A 24212-nucleotide genomic window follows, 5' to 3' on the forward strand; every position below is an offset into this window, starting at 1 on the left:
GTTGACACAATGCTCAATTGGTACTAATGGGCCCAAAGTTTGCCAAGAAAATATCCCCGACACCATTACACCACCAGCACCAGTCTGAAGTATTGATATAAGGCAGGATGAATCCATGCTTTCATGTTGGTGACGCCAAATTCTGACCCTACCATTTGAATGTTGCAGCAGAAATTGAGACTCATCAGACCAGGCAATGTTTTTCCAATCTTCTAATTTTGGTGAGCTCTTGTGAATTGCAGTGTCAGTTTTCTGTTCTTAGCTTACAGGAGTGGCACCCTGTGTGGTCTTCTGCTGCTGTAGCCCATCTGCCTCAAGGTAGGACATGTTGTGTGTTTAGAGATGCTCTCCTGCATTTCTCGATTGTAACGAGTGGTTGTTTGAGTGTCTGTTGCCTTTCTATCAGCTTGAACCAGACTAATTATTCTCCTCTGACATCAACACGGCATTTGCGCCCACAGAACTGCAGCTCACTGGGTATTTTCTTTTTGAGACCATTCTCTTTAAACCCTAGAGATGATTGTGTGTGAAAATCCCAGTAGATCAGCAGTTTCTAAATTACTCAGACCAGCCCATCTGGCACCAAAAACCATGCCATGTACAAAGTCACTTAAATCACCTTTCTTCCCCATTCTGATGCTCAGTTTGAACTGCAGCAGATCCTCTTGACCATGTCTATATGCCTAAAGGCATTGATTTGCTGCAGTGTAATTGGCTGATTAGAAATTTACGTTAACGAGCAGTTAGACAGGTGTACCTAATAAAGTGGCCGGTGAGTGTGTGTGTATTATATATATAACCTTTAGCTAATTTAACTTGTTTTAAAATTTAATTGTTTTTACATTTTTTTGTTTTGTGATTGATCTCTAAAATAAATAGTTGTAAGTGTTGAAATTGACATTATCTTAATTTTATCCGAATATTGGCATTAGTCAAAATGTTTACTCGTGCCTAAATCACGTGAATTTTTAAATGAAATAATCAGTGTGAAATACGTCAATGAATAGCGTATTCAAATAATAATTATAAAAATGAAGATGTAACTTTTGCATTTACAAGATTTATATCTATATTTATGAAATTTATATTTGATAATTGTAATTTTAAACCTTCTTCCTTTGAGGACATCTTTTAAACTGCTAGGTTTTACCCTCCTGCCTGCATGAAGTTTAGAAAAATTTAAAGTCAAATCAAAATTAATACTTCATTTTATATGAGTAAATACATCAGAAACAGTTCATTTTACTGTAATATAGTAATTATGCTGAACGACAGACCATAATTTCACTTATATTTTCACTCAAGTTATTTGAAACATTCATTTCTTTTCCATATTTATAATTCATGAAGATTCTAAAACTATAATTACCAAGAGATAATATTAACATTATTTTAAAGATTAGACTGTTGAACGGTTTCTTTTCATTCATTAGCTTTTCCTTATTTATGTTTCCCAGCATTTTTCATATTTACATGATTTGCCTTTTGAACTTTGCAAAAGTTTTATTTATGCAAATAATACTCTAAAGGTGTTTGTTTTATAGTTTATGTAAGAAAACTTGAATGTTTATTGTTGTCAACATAAACTAGACAACTGACTACACAAATGTAAAAAAAAAAAAAAACTCAAAATAGTGTCCCTTAAAATATTTATTGGGAGACATGTAAAAACTAGAAAAATAACTGTAAACCCTACAGGAATGACTCGAGAGGGGATAACATTGGGGATGCTGAAATTAAAAGAAAAATTGTAGTGCGTAAAAAAAAAAAAAAAAAAATTAAATGAAAACTACGCTACAAAACTCATGTTCACTTCAAAATGTGCTTTGACAGTTTCCACACCACTAGATTTAATGTTCTTATACCATATATAAATTACTGCATTTTAACAAGCTGATGTCTGCAGGTAATAACCGAATATTTAAACAACCTTACTATAATAATAATAATAGCATGTTATTAATAAAGGTGGGTCACACAAGGAGAAATGTGCTGGATTGTTCCTCTTATTTACAACTCTTATCACGGGGGCTTTGACACAAGTAGTTCTGTACAGAAACTGAAATAAAATAAGGCATTTATGTGATGACAAGGACTTTTTTTTTTTAAACAAAATGGTATGGAGCTAGATCAGTCTCAAAAATAATACATTTACGCAATAGGATTCATACATGCACAGCACAATTCACACATACAAAATCCAATTTGTAAATACAAATAAATACAACACACAATTTGTGAATTCACAAGTAAAACTCATAAATATTTTGGCCAAATAGATTTGTAAATTATGAATCATGTTTTGAATTGACTAATTGTATTTGTGTATTTATGAATCGTGTTTTGAATTTACAAATTGGATGTGTATTTTTGAATTATGTCGAATTGGATTTGTATATTTCTGAATTGTTTTTAATTTACGATATGGATTTGTTAAATTTTGAATCGTGTTTTAAATTAGCGAATTGGATTTGTGCATTTCTGAATCATGTCAAATTGGATTTGTGTATTTTTGAATCGTGTTTAGAACTAATAAATTGGATTTTGTAAATGTGAATTGTGCTGTGCATGTATCAATTCTTTTTTGTAAATAAATTATTTTTTAGACTAATCTGACTGCATAAAGTGGCAGCCAAACCTCTCATTGAAGCTAAGGGGAAAAGAAAAAAAAAAGTTAAAAGAAAGACTGAGATATAATTATTTGAAGTATTGAACATACGCACTTCATTTCCCCCCCGAACCACAAACTTTTTCGACACTCTGGGAACCGATCATGGAAAAATTTACAAATGGCGCATTTAACAGGAGTTAATGTGTACAATACACCGTTCAATATTTCATTACACCTTGCATATAGAAAAGATTTCTTCTTTTTTTTCTCATTTTGAAAGCAATAAAAAAAGATGTATTGCAAGATGCTTAAAGACAGAAGAAAAGTTTTCGAAAACGTCCTGGTTTCTGTATGGGGATAGTTGGTGTCCAGGCGGAGAGAAATAAATGTGGCATGTTGTTCTGCGTTCTTTGTCTTGGGCATCTTGCAGTGGCATCATTGGTTTCTGCCCCCTCTATAAGTCTGATTGAGACACAGCTCGCTGTTCTTTGGCACTTTAGGCTGGTAGACTCAGCTTCTTTCCTTTCAGCACTGTGGAACAGATATAGAGATGTTTAATAAAAAAAAAAAAATTAATTAAAAAAAAAAAAGTCAAATCTTTCAAACCGAAGCTTAACAAGTGTTTAAAATTAAAATAATGTATGTACTGATGGTATCCTAGTAAATAAAGCACACTGTTAAAAAAAAAAGACTACATTTACATTGCAATTAAAACAAAATCTTTTAAATCTTTAGTTTCAAATTCTAAATAGAAACGGGAAAATAAATCAATTAAATTCTTGGTTAATAACGTCATTTTTACTTTGTAAAATGTAGCATGATTTCAGCATCCATCATAGTTTTTACTATACATCATTTTAAATATAAAAATTTTAATTCATCTTGATTTTAGTTTTAAATTTTAGATGAGTTTTAGTAATTTCAGTTTAAAAGTTTGCAAAAAACGGCAACTTAAATGTTTAAGAGTATTTTTTTTTTTTAATGAACAGATTTGTGTGTGTTGAGCATCATTTAAGACAACGTTAGCACCTGTTAGCTTTAATTGTGTAAGACTGGATAATTTTGAGCTTTTGTCTGCTAATTTCATCTTCCAGGCTTAAAATAATTTTTAGGATAGGATCAAAATCAGTGACGTAGCGCTCATCTGCTCGTGGAGTGAGGACGCGTCGTTTTCTCAATATTATTCATAGCGGAGATTTCTTATCCTATGAGAAAACCCTGCTTCTTAATTATTCATGACAGCATGGGCTTTCCAAGCGCAAGGCAGACCTGCCAAGCTGTGAGACTTATCTGTTTACAGCTCATCCTAAGACAAATAAGTTTATTCAGTACCCCAGAAGAGGCAAAAGGTCTGTTTAAATATGTCTTTGGTTAGTTTAACATGTATATTGCGAAAATTTGCAAAATGTACATTTGAGGCAACAAACACATGTAAACTATGCAATATATGCATGTAATGCACATTTATGCATCGTGTCATATCACTTTGCTCTTACTGTTATTTTTCTAGAGTGAAACGGTGCCAATAACTTTATAAACTTCTGAGCAAACCAATAATTTTAAGAACGTCTTCATCGGTCACTTTGTGTAACATTGGACTGCTAGTTACCTCAAACTACCTCCCTGTATATTATAAAGGCACTGTCACTATCATATTTACAAGCTTTTTAGCACTATATACTGTTTTGCATCTGGTTTGCATTTCTTGCCACCTAGAGTCTGAAAGTAATGCAATTTAATTTGGGTTCTCTGTATGACCTTTACATGTGGATGAATTGACAATAAAGCTGACTTTGATAAACTCATCTTTTTAGACAGAGGTTTATTTTAATTCCTGCTTTTGTTGTCATACACATTAAATCCACAAAATACTATTCTAAATACATCTGTCGACACATTTTGGGTCAGATATAACTAGAATTTAGCCAACATTTCATAGAAAACAGACATTTTTTTGCATTCTAATGCACCTTTAACGATTTATTTTAGTGCAACACCCTAATTGTATGCCTCTTAAATCACTTTTAATAAATAACTAAGGAATTGAATAATAATCCATCTAAAAATAATAATTATAAAATGTATATACATTATTTAAGTCCAGATTTAACAGTTACATATGTATTATGAAAGTAAACGGAATCAGTTTTCATATCATCCTCATTTTCAGATTAAGATCACCCCTAAAGAAAATGTATTTCACAGCCTTTCTAAGATGCAAGTGTATTTTATGTACCTTTTGTGACGTAAAGGTAGAAGAAGTCACAATAGAGAATCGTCTGGACGACTCCAGCCACGATGGCAATCATGTCAAAGAAGCCCTCAAAGTAGAACCTCCAGATCCAGTTGAAGAGGTAGAGGGCGCGATAAACCCCCAGGCAGAACAGATAGTGGGTTGTGATGGTCTCGGCCTCGCCGGTCTTACTGATCATGAAGAGCTGAGGCAGGATGGCCACCGACTCCAGGTAGATGGAGAAAGTCCACAGAATCTGCCGTGAGAATCAGAAAATTATGCATTGACTTCAGGCCAAGGTGGTTCTTTTTTGTGTACTAATATTTTGTTTTTGTTACCGCATTATTGCGATATAAAGAAATAATCCAAAAAGGTGAATAACCTGCAACATTTTACATTAGCTAACACCACCATAAGCTTATTTTAATGTTATTGTTTTTCATATTTATTATTTGAATGTTTACCATTGGCAAATTTTGGACAAATCTATCATAAATCATTTAGCTTGGAATAATGTGCACAAAATAATGAATATTATTTCAATAAACCTTTCACTTAAACACCCCTTTTCACAGCAATATTTTTAGAAGGAAAAACATGAACAATAGGTGTATAGCTATCTTTTTTTATTATTTCATTTAATGCCTTATTTATAATGCTATAACGTATCATGAATCTTGAGGTTCAGATCGCATTGTTTTTTTTGTTTTTTTTTTTTTAGTCATGGATCAGGAATTTTTTTGGATCAGCCAAAAAGGAAGACCACCAATTTTCTTTTCTTTCTATGTATTACAAAAACAGCACTGCAAGAAGATGTTCAGTACTGTGAAAAATTCACTGTTACTACTACTCCTGCTGACAATGCTAAATCTAAAAAAATAATTTGTACAACCCATATTTATTTTTAGTCTCATTTCCAATAAATGATTCTGTTATTCACTCATAAAACTTATAGATGGATCATTTTTGAAGAATTATTTTTGACGGCTGGTTGTTGCCATACATTGGGTACATAATGTCATTTCTGCATACAACTTTGATTTGAGTGTCAAGTTTAATTTTAATCTTTACCATAAACATCAGTGATTTTAATTAAAATGTAAACTGATATTAAAGTACTTCTGTTTTTGACTGTTTGTAATTTCATAACTAACTCAGACTAAAAACTGAATCGCTAAGTAATGACAGAAAACACTTAATACCTTAAGAAACCCACCACATCCTAAATAACCTTCCACAACTTCTTCCATCTTCATTATATTTTACAGGAAAGCCTAAATGCTTACATACATGTAAATTGAGTAATGCGAGAGGCGATCTCTTTTCAATCATTACATATCTAGGATTAATCAAGTAAAAAAATAAAAATCCGCAGGTCACGTGTGTTCCGAACTATGGGTTGTGATCCGTACAAATGACACCCTTAGTTATTTACAAATGTATACATGTCCATCAAAAATATTTTGTTGGTTTCAGCATCACACTGACTTACAAATAATAAAAATCATTTTATTTAGTTATACCATCTTTAATATTTCATATAATTTACGTTAAAATAAAATATCAAGATGGGTGAAATATTGCTCCATTATCATTTAATATGTGTGCATTTTTTGATTCATGCACACTAGCAAAATAAAACCATTTTAAATGACAATTACTAAATATTTTACAGCTGCACTGGGACAGACCGTTTTATGTCATTAAATGATTATTTATATGTGACTGACAACATATTTGCCATCTAAACTTCTTGCACACACACACACACACACACACCGTGTAACGGGTGTTTAAATGTTTACACGTTTTCTGCATACTAATTTAGCCTAATTATGTTAATGACAAGACTATATTTACATAGAAACATTATTACTGCTATTTGATCTGATGTAGCCTGATAACTGATGTGCAATAATTAACTGGGCCTGAAGTTTTTAACCATTTCTGTCACTTCAGCATGAATATAAAAGCGGTCACAAGCTTGCACAACATTAGCTGTCAAAACATGTTAAATTCAATATCTTAAATCCATGTGTCATTACTTGATTCTTTTTATGTGACTGATAAAATGTTTGCCATCTAAACTTTTGTTGCACTCACATTATGTAACGGGTATTTAAATGTTTCTGTAATGTCATGTCTGCTGCCGACAGACAAATTGCTTGTCGCTGGAATCTTGTCATGTTGCATGTTGTTAGGAGATGGTGTCAATCACATTTTGTGGATGTGTTAAATAAAACAAACAGTTCAAGTTAGAATTATTAAACCCCTTTGAATTATTTTTTTCTTTTTTAAATATTTCCCAAATGATGTTTAACAGAGCAAGGAAATATTCAAAGTATGTCTGATATTTTTCTGCTGGAGAAAGTCTTAATTGTTTTATTTTGGCTAGAATAAAAGCAGTTTTTTGTTTCTTAAACACCATTTGAAGGTCAAAATTATTAGTCCCTTTAAGCTATATATTTTTTCGATAGTCTACAGACCAAACCATCATTATGCAATAACTGGCCTAATTCCCCTAATCTGCAATGATAAAATAAATCAGTTATTAGAAATGTTATTAAAATTATTTTTAGTTATGTGTTGAAAAAAAATTTTCTCTCTCTGTTAAACAGAAAATGAGGGGGAAAAAATAAACAGGGTGGATAATAATTCAGAGGGGCTGATAATTCTGACTTCAACTGTACGTGTAACATTCTAATGTATGGGGGGGGAAGGCTCTGCTTAGCATGAATGTGTCTGTCCAAGAAAATCCTGATAATTTAATGACATTTAAAAAAAATTAAACAAAGGCTAAACTAGGGCTGCACAATATATCGTTTCTGCATGTATATCGTAATGTGTGCATCTGCAATAGTCACATTGCAAGACATGCAATGTTGAGTCTGGATTATAGTTGACCAGGAGCTACAGAACTGCATTTAACTACTGTTTCTTTCTTAAAATTCTCTTGTTTCTTGCCCAAATATCTACATTTTTAAGTAAAATATATATATATATTTTTACTTACCCCACTGGCAAATAACTGTACTTGTTTTAAAAAGCAAAGTAAAGTAAGTAAAGTAACAAAGTAAGAAAAGCATCTATTTGCATTATGAATATTCAATTTCTGTACCTGAATACACTTAAAATCATCAAATAATCTTATGAAACCGTATTCATGTCGCAATATTTATTGCAGATAGATAAAATATCACAATATCTGAGATTACCAATATTGTGCAGCCCTAGTCTAAACACATACTGATAGTCAAATCACCAAATGTCCAGAGTCTAATAATCACCTCCAGTGGAGAGAAGTCATGGTTGACCAAAAAGGCAAGACCTCCCACTGGAACCACCAGAAACTCTGCTCTGAAAGTGTCGTGGTTCCCATCATAGGTTGCCCTGAACTTTGCATAGATCAGGTAGACTGTGGCATAGGCACATCCAATGTAGATGACCTGATTAACAGAACAGACACAAAACATTGATTACACATAAAAGGTCAGCGTAAATACAAACTGCTTACTCACGTGTGGCAAATCATTGATTTACCAACCAAATATATGTTTGTGTGTGCAGGTAAATGTCGGTTTACCTTCATGCAAGTGTTATAAAGAGAAATAAAGGACGTCAGGAGATCCAGGTATCTTGTGGTAAACACCAAGGCGAAGAGTATCTGACTCTTCCCAGAGATACCTGAGGGCACAAAGTAATTGCCTTAAAGAGTTATAGTTCACCCAAAAGCTAAAATTGTCATTGTTTACTCAAGCTTTACTTGTTTCAAATATTTACAAAATTCTTTCTTCAGTTAAAAACACACAAATATAAAAATATATTGAAGAATGCTAGAGAAAATGCTGCAAAGTAATTGTTTTTCCTAAAATGGAAGTCAGTAGTTTTCGGTTTCCAACATTTCTCACAATATCTGCTTTAGTGAAAGTAACTCAAAATTTTGGAAACGGTTTATTTTGGGGTGAACTATCCCTTTAAACTCACAGTAAACTTAGCAAAAGAGTTGCATTTAGGTTCTCAGAGCAAGTTTGATGTCAGTGTATGAGGACGACCGACCTGCCACGTCAATCCAAGTAACGCAATGCACTTTGGATATGCATAAATAATTTGACATGGACGAATTTCACTTCCAACACAATAAAATGCACTTTTTTTCTCACAATGCAAATATTTTTTTAGATGCAACATGTCTTCTGCATACTAATTTAGCGTAATTAGTTACGTTGATGACGAGATTGTAGATAGATAGATAGATAGATAGATAGATAGATAGATAGATAGATAGATAGATAGATAGATAGATAGATAGATAGATGCACAAATACTGATGTTTGATCTGATCTGATGTAACTTACACTGATAATTGATCTGCAATTAGTAACTAGGCCTAAAGTTTTTAGCCATTTCTGTCACTTCAGCAAGAACATGAATACAGTCACACACTTGCACAACATTAGCAGTCAAAACACGATACATTTAATATCGTAAATCCATATTTAGTCTATTAGACTTCAAATTTGCGTTTCAATTGAACCAACTGACAAGACTTCATCAGCTTATAACTCTAGCTAACCCACTAGCTTACATGCTACACAAATTGTACTTCATTTATCGCTTCGTGTTTGCATAAAAAAGATAACATGGGCTTTCAGGACATCATATTTCAGGCTACAGTATTTTCTCTCTTTTTAAAACACACACTTTAAATCAGAGAAACGCGAGGAAATGTTATTTTTGTAGCTGTTGAGTTGCTCTGACCTGCGCAGGACCTGCTTTTCCATATCTTGAGCAGCAGGATGATGATGGCGGCAAGATGAGACAGATCCCCGGTCAGCCGAAAGATATTCATGGTGTTTTTTTCCCTCTCGGGCGGCTTTCAGTGGCGGTGAAGAGAGCTCGCGGTGAGTGTGAAATGTGTAAACCGGCTCAGTGCCGCTCTCCTCCAGATCATTCCTCCACGAAATATGGCGAACGAGGGGCGACGTGGCCGGTGGACGTGACGTGGCCAACTGCGAACCCGCAATGAATGCTGGGAGGAGTAGTTGTATGCGGACCATTGGGACCGACCAGGGACCGACGCGTCGAGTCTGGCCACTCCCGCTAAAATTTGACGAAAAATCCTAAAATGCTAGTTTTTGTTTTGTGTTTTGTACATTATTAAGTGTATATTTTTGCGGAGAAGTAACATGTTATGCATAAATATACACTTTAATTGTTATTTGAAAAAATATATGTATTGTTGTAAGCAGGGCTTTACATTAACACCCGCCAAATTAGTAGATTTCAGCTCTGGCGGGGACAGACACCTCCACCAGCCACTTTGGCTGGTTGGAAATCATTTTTAAATTGTAGTTTTATTAAAACTACTTGATTCGATTTGATTTGAGCAGGGTTTGACAATAAACATGGCCCAATATTCGAGCAAATGTGATATTAGAATCCAGAAGCAGTACAACTGACAAAAATAACTTCGCGCAAGCAAAAGAATACAGGTGAATACAGAATGAGAGCATGATCACTCGCGCCAACTGCTGATGTGATACGCGTGACTGTTAAAAAGCGCGCGCGCGCTCCCGTTTACTTGCGCAAAGCAACCGTGCCTAGAGGAAGCGCAACTGTGCGATAGGTTCCCTTAGAAATAGACTGGACAAAGCGATGATCGTGCACCCACAGTCCTGCTGCTTTCAAGAGCTCAAGATTTTAAAAAGTACACATATTCTTTTGTAAGCAGCAGCAGTCACTGTTTTCATTTGAATTATTTTTAGAAGAGATTATTAACAGGCCTAACATTAACCGTCATTCATTCATTCATTCATTCATTCATTCATTCATTTTCTTGTCGCTTAGTCCCTTTATTAATCCAGGGTTGCCACAGCGGAATAAACCGCCAACTTATCCAGCATGTTTTTACGCGGCGAATGCCCTTCCAGCCGCAACCCATCTCTGGGAAACATCAACACTTACTCATTCACACACACACACACTCATACACTACGGACAATTTAGCCAATTCACCTGTACCGCATGTCTTTGGACTGTGGGGGAAACCGGAGCACACGGAGGAAACCCACGCAAACGCAGGGAGAACATGCAAACTCCACACAGAAACGCCAACTGAGCCGAGGCTCAAACCAGCGACCTTCTTGCTGTGAGGCGATAGCACTACCTGCTGTGCTACTGCGTCACCCTAACATTAACCATGTGCACGGTATGTTTCACCTGCTTTCTTTTGCTTAGTTATTTTTGTTAATGTGGTTTCATTATCATTTTTTTACAACATTGCTTTAATATTAGATTACTCCACGTTTATGTGTAGTTAACTATAGTGATCTGGGACTTTTAGACAGGAAAGATTACTGTATATATTTTAGAGACATGACAATAAATATTTTTAAATGTAATGTTTTTTTTAAAGAAAAGTTTTGTTGAATTAAATAGTGCACCTATGAAGCTCTATGATAACCTCGATACACAAATGTATTATAAGCTGTAAATCAATAGACCAGATGCTCAGAAGTCTAAATTCCTCCAGAGAGAGAAGATACGACAACAGTGAAGGACTCACAGAGGTAAGGTAAGAATAATAACTGTAGTGTAAAAATTTTACAGAAATATAAAATCAAATAAATAAAAATAAAACAAGTTCTAGGCTTTTTTCACACTTATCTAATGACCTCAGTCTTATTTACACTCTCTAATAACACTCTCTTCACTCTCTTTTCTCTTTCTTCACAGGGATTTATGGCTGTATCACTAATAAGGTAAGTAATATTATGTTATATTTTTCAGTTTTTCTATTGTTAAGATCTAATATTATATTTTGGTTACTATTATAAACAATAATATAAAACTAATATACTAATAACAATATTATTTTAAAGGTTTATGAAAGTTAGTAATATAATATTAAAACTGTTTTATCATTCAACATATGTTTAAAATTTTCCTTCTTAAACCAATGAACTTCTTTCAATAAAGTTTCGAAAATTGCAAAGAATGAACACTCTAATGAAACAATGTACAAATTAAATAAAAATGAAAGTAAAACATTTACTTAAAAGATTTCAAAATGTCCCAAAAATAGAGCACAGGTGATGAACATTGAAAATGATTCCTTCGCAACACAACTAGATTTCAAATTTAGTTCCAGAAATCCAGGATGTTGAACTTGTGAGTGTGTTGTAAAATTTACACTCCTAACATGACGCTGAATAAGTTCTACTTTGAATCTTTTAGACAGGTGTATACGAAGAATCCACTTAACGGGAGGCTCGCCAGTCCAACTCCACAATTAGACACACACAGATGAAAGTTGAGACAATCCACAATCCAGGAAAAGAGTTCACACCTCAATCAAGTCGAATCCAGAGCAGATCACATTCAGCAACTGACGTCAATAGAACATCTCACCAGAAGAAGATGCACAAACAAACAAAACTAAACAAACAAACAAGCAAAAAACCTGGCCTTGAAAACACAAGGCCAAATGAACCATTAGCATTTTACAGTGGATGCATTATCTCAGCTTAACACATTTATAATTAAACAGCAACAATAAATAACCATGTATTCTTCTCTATGCTGAATTTCTGTCTTTTCTATTTCTTACTCTTATTTGGCATTAATTTTTACAAATGACATCATTTTACTTAGATTCTCTCACTTAAACTTTACACAATCACTTGTATAATACTGTGTAACACACAAACATTTCACAATAATTACTGCTGTTTTTGTTTTTATTTCACTCTCATATACATTGTTGTGATTTTTACTAGACCAAACAAAGGAATAATGAAACACATTTTTGTCACTAGTTTCAATCTTGTTATAATGAAAACAATTTAAAAAAACACGAACTCACCAAGGAAATCATTCAAAATCAAAGCAAAAAACCAGGAAAACTCCAGGTGGCACTCGTGCGCAGATTTCACTCTCAGATACAAATCTTGTTTTTCTCTCAATCCTTCAATGAAAATATATGATATAAATCATTTCAGCATCTTATTAATGGTAATATTTCACAGCTAACACGCATTTAAAACACTAAAAGAAATAAATCTAATAGTTTTCTACTGTTCATAATATAACAACTTACATCTCTGCATTCCCTTGCAAACACTGAATCACCATAGCAACGGTAAGCACAAGCTAACAGACAAGAGAGATTTGTTATTGTTTGTAAAGCTGATCTGCTGCTATAGCGGAAGCAAAGAGCTTAGAATATGGATTTTTCCCAGTAGGGCATCCGCTGTGTAAAACCTATGCTGGATAAGTTAACGGTTAATTCCAGTCAACCCTTGATGAATAAAGGGACTAAGGCGAGAGAAAATGGATGAATAAAAGATTAGCTTGTCATTTTTTATTTTCTCAAACACTCTCACATTCTCTCTCTCTCACACACACACACACAAACACACATATATGATCTTAGGTCAAGAAAGTAAGCTTTTTTTATACAGCAACTGTAAAATGACTAATTCAAATGACTCATTCTACCTCTTCCCAAAAGGGAATCCCAGCAGCAGGCAAGAGCATAAGATTATGTACATGCTTTCTAATCTAAAAATGTAAAAGGGGCCTGGCTGCAGACTTGGTGCAAATGCAATCTGAGCTGCATCCAATGCTTTTTAATGCGCTCTGCTTACCCCAGCCTTAACCCTACCCCTCACAATGATGTCACAAGGTGCAATCTCAGCTTGTATCATAAAGGCTGCATCCAGATTCTATTGAAAAAAAGGTCGATATAATTAAAGTTAATGGGGCAATAACAGCCACCAACATACCAGCAGAGTCTATTATTGAATTTTTGAAAAATTTCAAAGCATTTTCCCAAAATATGTGTTGGAATTACATATCCACATTACATACACTGATATTTCATATCAGTTTGCTGAAACACAGAGAAATTTGTGGCCAAATTAAGACTCAAACTCAAGCCAGAGTAGATGAAAACATCCCCAACAGCACAAAAGGGGTATGTATTATTATTTTGTTATTAGTTTGGTAATAACTGCAAATGTAGATTTTTTTTCTGTTGCAATTGTATGGAATTAATAATGCAATAACAAAATTTGAATATATTTGAACTCTAGATATTCTAATGCAATCTAACAGCAATTCGTAACTTTTTCATTTAGTGGCTAATTCGTATGATCTAATTCGTACAATTTAGTACGATTTGCTCATCACCCAATGATGGTTGTATATTTTCGTAAGACTGAACTTACAAATTAGCCACAAAACTGACAAAACGTAAATTACTTCTGATCAGGCTGATTTTGTTTTACTCTGGATGGGTTTTCATGAGAAAGAAATCTATAAAAATGTTATTATATTCCTTTATTCTCTTTTCGGCTTAGTCTCTTTATTAATCTGGGGTCACTACTGAGGAATGATCTGCTAACTTATCCATAATATGTTTTAATCAGCGGATGCCCTTCCAGCTGCAACCCAACACTGGGAAACATCCATACACACTCATTAACACTCTTACACTGCGGACAATTTTAGCTTACACAATTCACCTGTAGCTTACCGCATGTCTTTAGACTTGTGGGGGAAACTGGAGCAAACTGGAACATGCAAACTTCACATAAAAACGCCAACTGACCCAGCCGAAGCTCGAACCAGCGACCTTCTTGCTGTGAGGTGATCGTGCTACCCACTGCGCCATCGTGCAGCCACATGTTATTAAATATTATTATTTATTTACTTTTTACTTCTTTGCTAAAACAAATAATTTTCCTTACATTAACCATATATGGTAGAACATTAAGCCCATTACACCAGTGTTGCAGTAAATGATGACAAACACTTTCTCACAAGGAAGGAAGAAGTGAGGGGAGGGCCTGTCTTACTTCTCATTTTTGCATGTGGTTTGTCATTTCAGTTTCAGGCGAGATAACTGTGTTTCCGATGTCTAGCGAGATGAAAAACAATCAAAAACAGACATTAATGAAAGGAAGAGGAGTCACACATTCCTGTGGCATCACTTTCCCCTTTACCATCATCATCATCATCATATTCTTCACTTTCAACTCAGGTAAGCAGAGGTTCAGCTTTTAGGGAAATACCACACGTCTTTATCTTTACATTTATTTACTTATGGCAGATGCTTTATGCAAAGCGACTTGCAAATGAGGACAAGAAAAGCAAAACAAATTAACAAATGAGTGTTATGCTCGTCCTGATCGTATATCCCTCATAAGTATGTCTTTTTACCGCGTAAAAAGAGATCTATTTACAATCAATTATTGATTATGTTTAGAATAATTAAGCAGGTTGCTTTCTAAATAGCATAAAAACAAAATGCAACTTACACTGCTTACTGAGGCAGCAGAGCAAAAAATAAATAAAATACTTTAGTGACTAAAATCAAGTTAAAAAGAAATTATTTTAAAGAAGCCATTGAATGCACTGATTTTGTTGCTTCATTGTAAATATACACAGCAGATTTTAAAACACATTATCCAAAAAAAAGATGAAGTTATGCAGACAATATGGTAATAAATCCTAAAACAAGAAGACCCTTGCTTAAGAAGTCAGACAATACATTGTAGTGTGAGCATGACAGAAATCAGCTCATCATTTCAGGGTGTTTAAAGTGATGATCATAGCAGTCATTTTTTCGTTTATTCATTCATTTTCATTCAGCTTAGTCTCTATTTTAGAGGTCGCCACAGCGGAATGAACCGCCAACTGTTGCAGCGCATGTTTTTTGCAGCGGATACCCTTCCAGTCACAACCCAGTACTGGAAAACACCCATAGCCTCTCACACTCATACACTACGGCCAATTTAGCTTATTCAGTTCTCCTATAGCGCATGCCTTTGGACTGTGGGGGAAACCCGAAGCAACTGTAGAGGGAGACACAGGACGACTTCAATTGTCGCAACTCTTTCTCCTTTGCTCTGCTATATACTGTACGAGTTATTGTTGCTTGGCAACCACTCAATTATAAGTACTGATCACATAGTTCAATCACAAGTGCCGAGAAATATGTCCGAATTCATAGTATTTGAAAACAATGATAAATGGTGGATATACGTTCAAATCCCATTCATAACACTCTCGTTCATACTATATAGAGCACACTTTTCTGTTGGTCGTGAAGTAAATTCAAATTTATATGTAGTACCTACTCGAGTTGTACTTTTTTTAAGTAGTAGATTTTGGATGCATAGTGAGTTAATTAGGACGTAACTATATAACAGAGCCATAGAGAGAGAGAGAGAGAGAGAGAAAGAGTTGCGACAACTCCATTGACTCCAACAGAACGTTTTTCCAACAGCAATGGGAGCTCACTATTTCCTCTCACTATATTTCCCAAAAGTTAGCGCTTACAGCCATGTTACTGCTGAAGATGGCTGATTTTGCACTTTTGAAAGACACAACGTTTTTAAAATAAGATTGTGTATGTTTTTTTTTTTTGCAAAATGCGCATAAAATTGGTGGATGGAAACATAGCTACTGACAAGATATACAGGACAATCATAACTTTTGCCAATGATGTTTCCATTTGCAAATATATTTCGTTTAATAACCCAGCCCTAATTACAAATAATCCATATCTGTACAATGTAAACTAAAATTCTAGCTACCTTAAATATTTTTGCTGAATCAAATTAAATGACATCAATCAATTCATACTACTTACATTCATACTGTACTTTTCTAATAGTCGTGTAGTAATTCAATTCAAATAGAGTACCTAATCGAGCAGCAGGCAAAATCAGACGCAGCCTGAGACTTTATGTTTTACTTTGGTTTATTTTGGCAATAAGCCAAGTCAAGCCTTGGTTTACAGTGAATTTATAACAGTTATAAGTGTTTTGCCTGATCTTAAATGTTCGGTGTAAATGTTAACATTAAATTGTGAATGTCCACAGCGAACGAATGTAGGGTTGATGTCCAACAGTCAAAGAGCCTGATAAGAAAAACTGAGCAACAATCCGTCTCCATTCCCTGCTCCGTCAACACATCCTGCCTGAATCTCAACCCTCAAATCTCCTGGTTTGTGTTCAAGAAAGATTCACACTACCAAATCAATCTGATCATTCAGCCACAGAAGTTCACCCTGCATCAGGGGGATCTGACAATTCAGTCTCTGTCAAAAGCAGACTGCGGGGTTTATTATTGTGCTGCGGCTCTGTCGGGGCACACGAATGAAGGGGCGCAGGCCATCGGAAAGGGAACCACTCTCAAAGTCTCAGGTAAGAACTGTCCCAATGTTTCCTAACGTGTTTCAAACTCTGTGTTGCACGTCCAGCTTGGGGAATTTCTTTTAAAAGAACTGGAACTAAGTATAAGATTACACGAGATAATTGAAGGTGGGTTTCATGTGCATTTTGTCAGTAAAGCCAGATATTGTAAACCTCCATCATGTGCTTTCAGGTTGTCATGATACCAGCGATCGTACTCCATAAGATCGCTGGATTTCACTTACTATAACTTATGGACTACAAATTCGCCATTTCTGGACTACATTTTCATACATGCACTCCGGTCACACTCACACATGCTTCCTCATCTAGACTGATTACTCGCACCACCTGAGGAATTGTCAGAGACTGATTGCACACACTATTTAAGCAGCACACTCACTCACTCCCATTGCCGAGTCTTGTTATCTGTATAGAAACACTATGACGCGTTTTCCTAGTTTTCTTGTGTTTTCAACCTTGCCTTGTTAACCTTTTCGTCTTAGTCTGCCGCCTGCCTTCTGACCACTCGCCTGATACTTTGACAACGATTCTGGACTTCCCTTGTATATATGTTTGCACCTGTGCTGACCTTTGCTTGCCTGACTTTGAATAAACCTGCATGTGGATCCAAACTTCTGTTGTTAGTGTCACTCCCCGAGGTTACACAGATGTAGCAGCATTTACAGGATCATAGCTTACTGACAAGCTCGGCAAAATCAAGTTCAAAATCAAATCGATTTAATACTGAAATCGAGAGAATCATTTTGTGATAATGACAGGAGTCTGCATAGTTTCTCAGTGAACTGCGGGTAAATGCTGCTACATCTGAAAGCTCATGAGATGACCACTTATAATAACGTTTTTACTCCAAACACACTTCGGAACTTCAGTCGAGTCGAGTCGAGTGTCTGAAATAAATACTTCTGTAAGATGATTCCTTAGTCATGTTGTGTGTTTATTAGTCATGCTTAGAGATGTTTAGTAACGAAGTAGAACTACTTCACTACTGTACTCAAGTACTAAAAGGCTGTATCTGTACTCTACTGGAGTATTGTTTTTTTCTCCTACTTCCACTTTTACTTCAGTACATATTTTCCATGAATTTAAGACTCTTACTCCATAGATTTTTTATGTGCTGCATTGTTACTCGATACTAGGGGAGACAAAATTATTGATATCGGTTCAGTAATAGATCATAACCGGTTATTACGTACTGACGTCATCCCCTACGCGCCATACATCAAAAATCCATTTAATTCATTCTTAGTCCTGTCCTGTGTTTCCTATATGCTGAATCAATGAAGGCAGTTAAATCATCTGTTTATAATGCAAAGCTATGGGGATTTCCTGGATTTTTTCTTTATAGGTGTTTGTAGATTCAGTGTGAGAGCGCCCTTTGGCTTATCGGAGCAGATTTACTACTGATTATAGAACTGATCTTCGCTGACAATATGTGCAGGACAGTCGCAGCTTTGGTAGAATGGCTTTGCAAATTTATTTTGATTAAACATCCAGCCCTAATTACAATTAATCCATATCTGTATGTAAACTACAATTCTAGCTGCCTTAAATATTTTAGCTGAATCAAATTTTAGTCATCTCAACTTACATCAATCAAACTGACTAAAAATCTTAAGTCAAACTTTGTATAACTTTAAAAACAATTAGTTGAAACCTGATTAACTTATAATAAGTTAAAGCAACATAAAAATATTTGTTGTGTTGACTTTTTGTCATTACATTTGTTTACAGTGTAGTGAAAATTGAGTGAGCATACATTTTTATGTGTGTGTTATTTTAATCTGCTTTAAAGAAATAACTTTATGGCTGGTGATTTTATGTGAAATTAGTATTAGAGATGCATGGGCAAAGCTCTTTTTGGTTCACTGTGTTTTTTTCCTCCAGTTTATTTTCGCATTGTCTTCCTTACAGTTCAGTAATACACAACAAGTCCATAATATGTTTGTAGAAAGACTTGCTTTGAGTTTCTGGGCTTATTCATTTTTAAGTTTTTAAGTTTCTTTTAATAAAGGAAATGAGAACAGTTTTTGTTAAATACTTCATTTAAGTTTACAGTTTTAAACAAGTTACTACCATAATTCACATAAAGCTTCATGGGTCGTAGGAAAAGGGTATCAGCACATTATTTGAATATTCTTGTTCTTAAAATTCTGTGTTTTTTATCCAGAGCAAGGCTTTACCACTGGTCAAGTATTGCTGGTTGCACTGCTAGTCCTGTTATCGGTGTACAGTTTGCTCATCCTGGGAATCCTTATTTGCATAAAGGTACAGTTCAAGTTACAATACACACCTGTTCTTAACCCCCTTAACTTACACTCAACTTTCAGATTTAGATTCATTCATTTTCCTTTGCCTAAGTCCCTTATTTATCAGGGGTCGCCACAAAAGCAATGAATCGCCAATTATTCCGGAATATGTTTTACACAGCTGATGCCCTTCCAGCTGCAACCCAGTACTGGGAAACACCCATACACTCTTACATTCTCACACACACACACACACACACACACACACACTAAGGCCAATTTAGCTCTCACATTCTTACACACACACACACGCACACACACACACACACTCAAACACAACGGCCAATTAAGTTTATTTAATTCACCAATAACACATGTATTTGGACTGTGGGGGAAGCCGAAGCACCCGGAGGAAACTTTCGCAAACACAGGGAGACCATGCAAACTCTATATACAGAAACGAACCAACGACCTTCTTGCTGTTAGGCAATAGTGCTAACCGCTGAGCCACTGTGCCACCCTGAGTTAAAATTTGAAAATTATGTTTGATAAATGCTTATATAATTGTGTATTGAAAACATGTAGCGATTGTTAAGTTGCTAAGAGATTGGTCAAAAGTTTGTAAACATTAAGATTTGTTAATGTTTTTGAATGACGTCTCTTTGGCTTACCAAAGCTGAAATCTATGTTAATAAATATTAAAATGTAATTTTTTCCTATCATGGTTATTATATAGTCTTCAAGTGCCACACAATCCTTTAAAACTCATTCTAATATGTTGATTTGCCGCTCAAATATGAGCAACCATAATAGTGTCAATAAATCAATAATCATTGGTGTTGTTATTAACACTGATTCTTTTTGTTATCAATGTTGATAAACTTTTTTTCTACTTCATATTATTGTAAGAAATTGGGAAATGTACTTATTTCTGAATATTAAAATATCCGTTTTCACAAATATATGAAGCAGCACAGTTTTTGTGAAAAGCATTTTGAAAATATAATATTTCCAAACATTTGGTCAGTTTTGTAACACAGCTGCAGTCATGAAGTTTCACAGAAATGAAATTATTTTTTGTATAAATGTATTTTTTTTATCCACAGACTGGACAGTTCAAATCAGTCTTCAAAAGAAGATTGGGCAAAAATGAGAACAAGGTATTAATTTTGTTCTGTAAAATAAAAGTAAAATAATATATAAAAGAAACAAAAAATTATATATATATATATATATATATATATATATATATATATATATATATATATATATATATATATATATATATATATATATATATATATATATATTTTTTTTTTTTTTTTTTTTTTTTTTTTTTAACTTTGGGGTTGATCTGATTTTATAATGCTTTTGAAAATCTAATGTTTGACAACCCTGCAAAAAAAAGAAACTAAAAATGCAGTATAATTATGAAATATTATTCAGAATTAACATAATGTTCTATGCATGTACATTTGAAAATGTAAATTATTATTATTCGCATTTTCGCATCATGACACGTGATCTTTCAAAAATCCACTATAACCATGATTTGCTGCTCAAGAAACATTTCCTACCATTTTCAATGTTAAAATCATCTGCACTGCTTAATATTAACAAGTGTTTGTCTTTTAAAAAGGATTTTTCTAAGCAAGTGCTTTTCAGTGGAGTGGTGCAAGAACTGTACAAGAGGAACTTACCAAAACATGGCAAAATACAGACGCACTACAAAGATCCCCAAGACAAGGTTTGCAGACTATTCCTTTAAACAACGCACGCAGATTTTAAGCAAATGCGCATAGGTTGTTTGTGCTGAGCATCCTATTGGAAAATATAATACATTTACAAAATATAATTCATACATCCACAACACATTGTCACAAAACACGTAAATTCGTAAATACACCAATCCAATTCATAAGTTCAAAACTGATTCAAAAATACACAAATCCAATTCGTAAGTTAAAAACACAATACCAAAATACACAAATCCAATTTGTAAGTTCAAAGCAAAAATGTCCATTATTTTTACCTGTGAATTTATAAATTGTGTTTTTGTATTTATTTGTATTTAAAAATTGGATTTTGTACATGTAATCTGTGCTGTGCATGTATAATTTTATTTCATAAATGTATTCTTTTGAGACTGATCTGCCTCCCTATCGGAGGAGTTTTGCTGACATGTTTGATCAATTCTTTTAAATGCTAATTGCTAACTTATATTTTCAATCTTCCCTAAAGCCGAAAGGTCATGAAAACGTACAGCCTAATGAAGATGTTTACCAAAATCTTGATGAGTAAAAGAAAACAAATGCCCTAATCAATCCTTCCTGTCCTGCTCATCTGAAAAACCTACATCTTCCTGAAAACCTGATGGAAGCTTCTGTTTTGGGAAAGTAAATTTAACCTCAACGTAGAAACTTCTGCCTTATTTAAAAATCTGTCAAGTTCACGTTTGTATTGCTATTTTTACTGCTGAAATATTATGTAATACATAATATGACTGTTGGCTTACCCAAAATTGCAACATGTCTGATGATGACCTTCCTGTCACAAGTGTTTAACAATTCATGTGTATATTGGACCCTTTTCACAAGACTGTGAAATGAGCATCATAAATCCTTGAGTGTATATACATACATACATATATACATATATATATATATATATATATATATATATATATATATATATATATATATATATATATATATATATATATATACATACAGTTAAAGTCAGATCTAATAGCCCCCCTTTGATTTTTTTTTCTTTTTAAAATATTTCCCAAATGATGTTTAGCAGAGCAAGGACATTTTCACAGTGTGTCTGATATTTTTTTCTTCTGGAGAAAGTCTTATTTGTATTATGTCGGCTGGAATAAGAGAAGTTTTAATTTTTTAGGAACCATTTTAAGGTCAAAATGATTAGCCCCTTTAAGCTATTTTTTTCCAGACTGTCTTCAGAACAAACCATCATTATACAATAACTTGCCTAATTACCCTAACCTGCCTAGTTACCTAATTAACCTAGTTAAGCCTTTAAATGCCACTTTAAGCTGTATAAAAGTGTCTTATAAATATATAGTCAAATATTATTTATTGTGATCATGGTAAAGATAAAATAAATCAGTTATTAGAAATGAGTTAATAAAACTGTTATGCTTAGAAATGTGTTGAAAAAATCTGCTCAATGTTAAACAAAAATTGGGGGAAAAAAATAAACAGGGAGGCTAATAATTCAGAGGGGGGCTAATAATTCTGACTTGAACTGTATATATATAAATATATAAATAATATATATATATATATATATATATATATATATATATATATATATATATATATATATATATATATATATATATATATATATATTTGTTTTTTTCTTTCTTTTAATGTATGTATGTGTATTTACGTATGTATTATATCATCTTTGCATCAAAAAACTGCTTATGTGAGAGGTTTGTAATGCAGTGTTTATGGACAGGACAGTGAATTTGATGTTATTCTCTCTTTTGCTGCCGTTATTACTATCACACAAATTTTTTTTTTACATTTTTCAGAATACTGCATTTTCTCACAACACAAACAATTTACGAAAACACGCTGCATTTTCTTAAAACGCAAATAAATTATTAAAATGTGCTGCATTTTCTGACAGCGCAAACAATTTACGAAAACATGCTGCATTTTCTCACAACACTTTCAAATGACACAGAACACAACGGAAATGTTTCGAGTGGACCCTAAAACTGTGCCGTGACTTTTGCTCTGTGAAGTTGTTGGTGATATTTAAAAGGTGATTTTTTTTTTTTTGTTTATTTGTTTTAACATCCTGATTCTCTTTGCTTTTGTATTTTATTGGCCTAAATAACCATAACCTAAATTGCCGGGTCTATCATGTTTTACGGTCCCCTTGAAACATTTCTGTTTTGTTCTGTGCTATTTGAAAGTGTTGTGAGAAAATGCTGAGGGTTTTCATAATTTGTTTGCGTTGTGAGTGAATGTAGCGTGTTTTTTAAAAATTTGGATTTAACAGATGAAGATTTTTTTTCTCAATTTGCTGCCTTTTTTCTTTAATTGCAGCATGTTAGACTCTCTCAGCGACCGTAAAAAAAACAAATAGTCAAGGGCTTTTCAACATTCTTCAAGATATCTTCTTCTGTGTTCAATAGAAAAAAAAAACTAATGGTCAATGAAGAGATAATTTTTTTTTTTGTTGAACTATCATAACTTTTAAAAATAGGTTGACAAAATGTATTCATTGTTCTCAAAAGCTGTAATTCATGTAGATTTACTGTTGTTGTTTTTTGCATTGTTGTCAGCACTGTAAACCACACAATTATCTAATTAAATATTCAATGATTTGTTTTCTTAAATTATTGTAAAACTGTAAATGTTTGGTGTATCATGATCTGAAAACTACTGAAGTGATGATTTCTGAATCTCTGCACAAGAAAAATATTACATTTGAGAAAATGGCTACTAAAGACGTGTACACGAAAACAACAGATGCAAATATGTATGAATTAAACGCGTATTTTGTTTGTTTTCTTCCCACTAAATTGAAAAAAGAAGAGTTATATAGGGGGAATACAGGCCAAAATCACAAAATTAAGCAAGGATAACATGTGTTTTCATTTCCAAAACACCACACATTTGCTCCCTGAACAACTCAACATACAGTACATTGACTCGAATTATTATTATTATTTTTTTATCTAATTAGCATCATAACTGACACAAAACAACAGACAACATACTTTTTATCTTCCAAAAAATCCTTACTTAGTTTATATTGTCTTTGGTCCAAAACTGACAGACTTGTCCATTGCCGCTAGAGGTCGTCACCATCATCATCATCATCATCATAGCGGCTGTCATGAAATCTCG

General features: G+C 33.7%; 2 protein-coding genes and 1 long non-coding RNA gene across 6 annotated transcripts; 2 read left to right on the top strand and 1 right to left on the bottom strand.

Annotated features, from left to right (window-relative positions):
- Positions 1 to 1532: 1532 nt before the first annotated feature.
- Positions 1533 to 24203, bottom strand: kdelr2a (KDEL endoplasmic reticulum protein retention receptor 2a). 4 transcript variants are annotated; one of them, XM_087242309.1, is made up of 7 exons: positions 12943 to 13139; positions 12709 to 12810; positions 12193 to 12311; positions 8428 to 8528; positions 8132 to 8290; positions 4848 to 5100; positions 1533 to 3142 (listed from the first exon to the last, which is right to left on the bottom strand). In XM_087242309.1, exons 4-7 carry the CDS (start codon positions 8431 to 8433, stop codon positions 3108 to 3110), a joined length of 453 nt encoding a protein of 150 aa, XP_087098435.1. In that variant the 5' UTR covers positions 8434 to 8528; positions 12193 to 12311; positions 12709 to 12810; positions 12943 to 13139; the 3' UTR covers positions 1533 to 3107.
- LOC147845586 (uncharacterized) lies at positions 4912 to 9737 on the top strand. The gene is made up of 2 exons (XR_015480615.1): positions 4912 to 9081; positions 9130 to 9737. It is a non-coding gene; the product is annotated as an uncharacterized LOC147845586 (long non-coding RNA).
- Positions 14698 to 23698, top strand: si:ch211-139g16.8. Its single transcript, XM_087244205.1, has 7 exons — positions 14698 to 14889; positions 16736 to 17059; positions 19239 to 19336; positions 20424 to 20477; positions 20957 to 21064; positions 21559 to 21873; positions 23330 to 23698. Exons 1-6 carry the CDS (start codon positions 14718 to 14720, stop codon positions 21616 to 21618), a joined length of 816 nt encoding a protein of 271 aa, XP_087100331.1. The 5' UTR covers positions 14698 to 14717; the 3' UTR covers positions 21619 to 21873; positions 23330 to 23698.
- Positions 24204 to 24212: the final 9 nt, after the last annotated feature.

This window comes from Danio rerio, chromosome 3 (assembly GCF_052040795.2).
Source record: "Danio rerio strain M-AB ecotype USA chromosome 3, GRCz13ab, whole genome shotgun sequence".
Taxonomy (NCBI): Eukaryota; Metazoa; Chordata; class Actinopteri; order Cypriniformes; family Danionidae; genus Danio; species Danio rerio.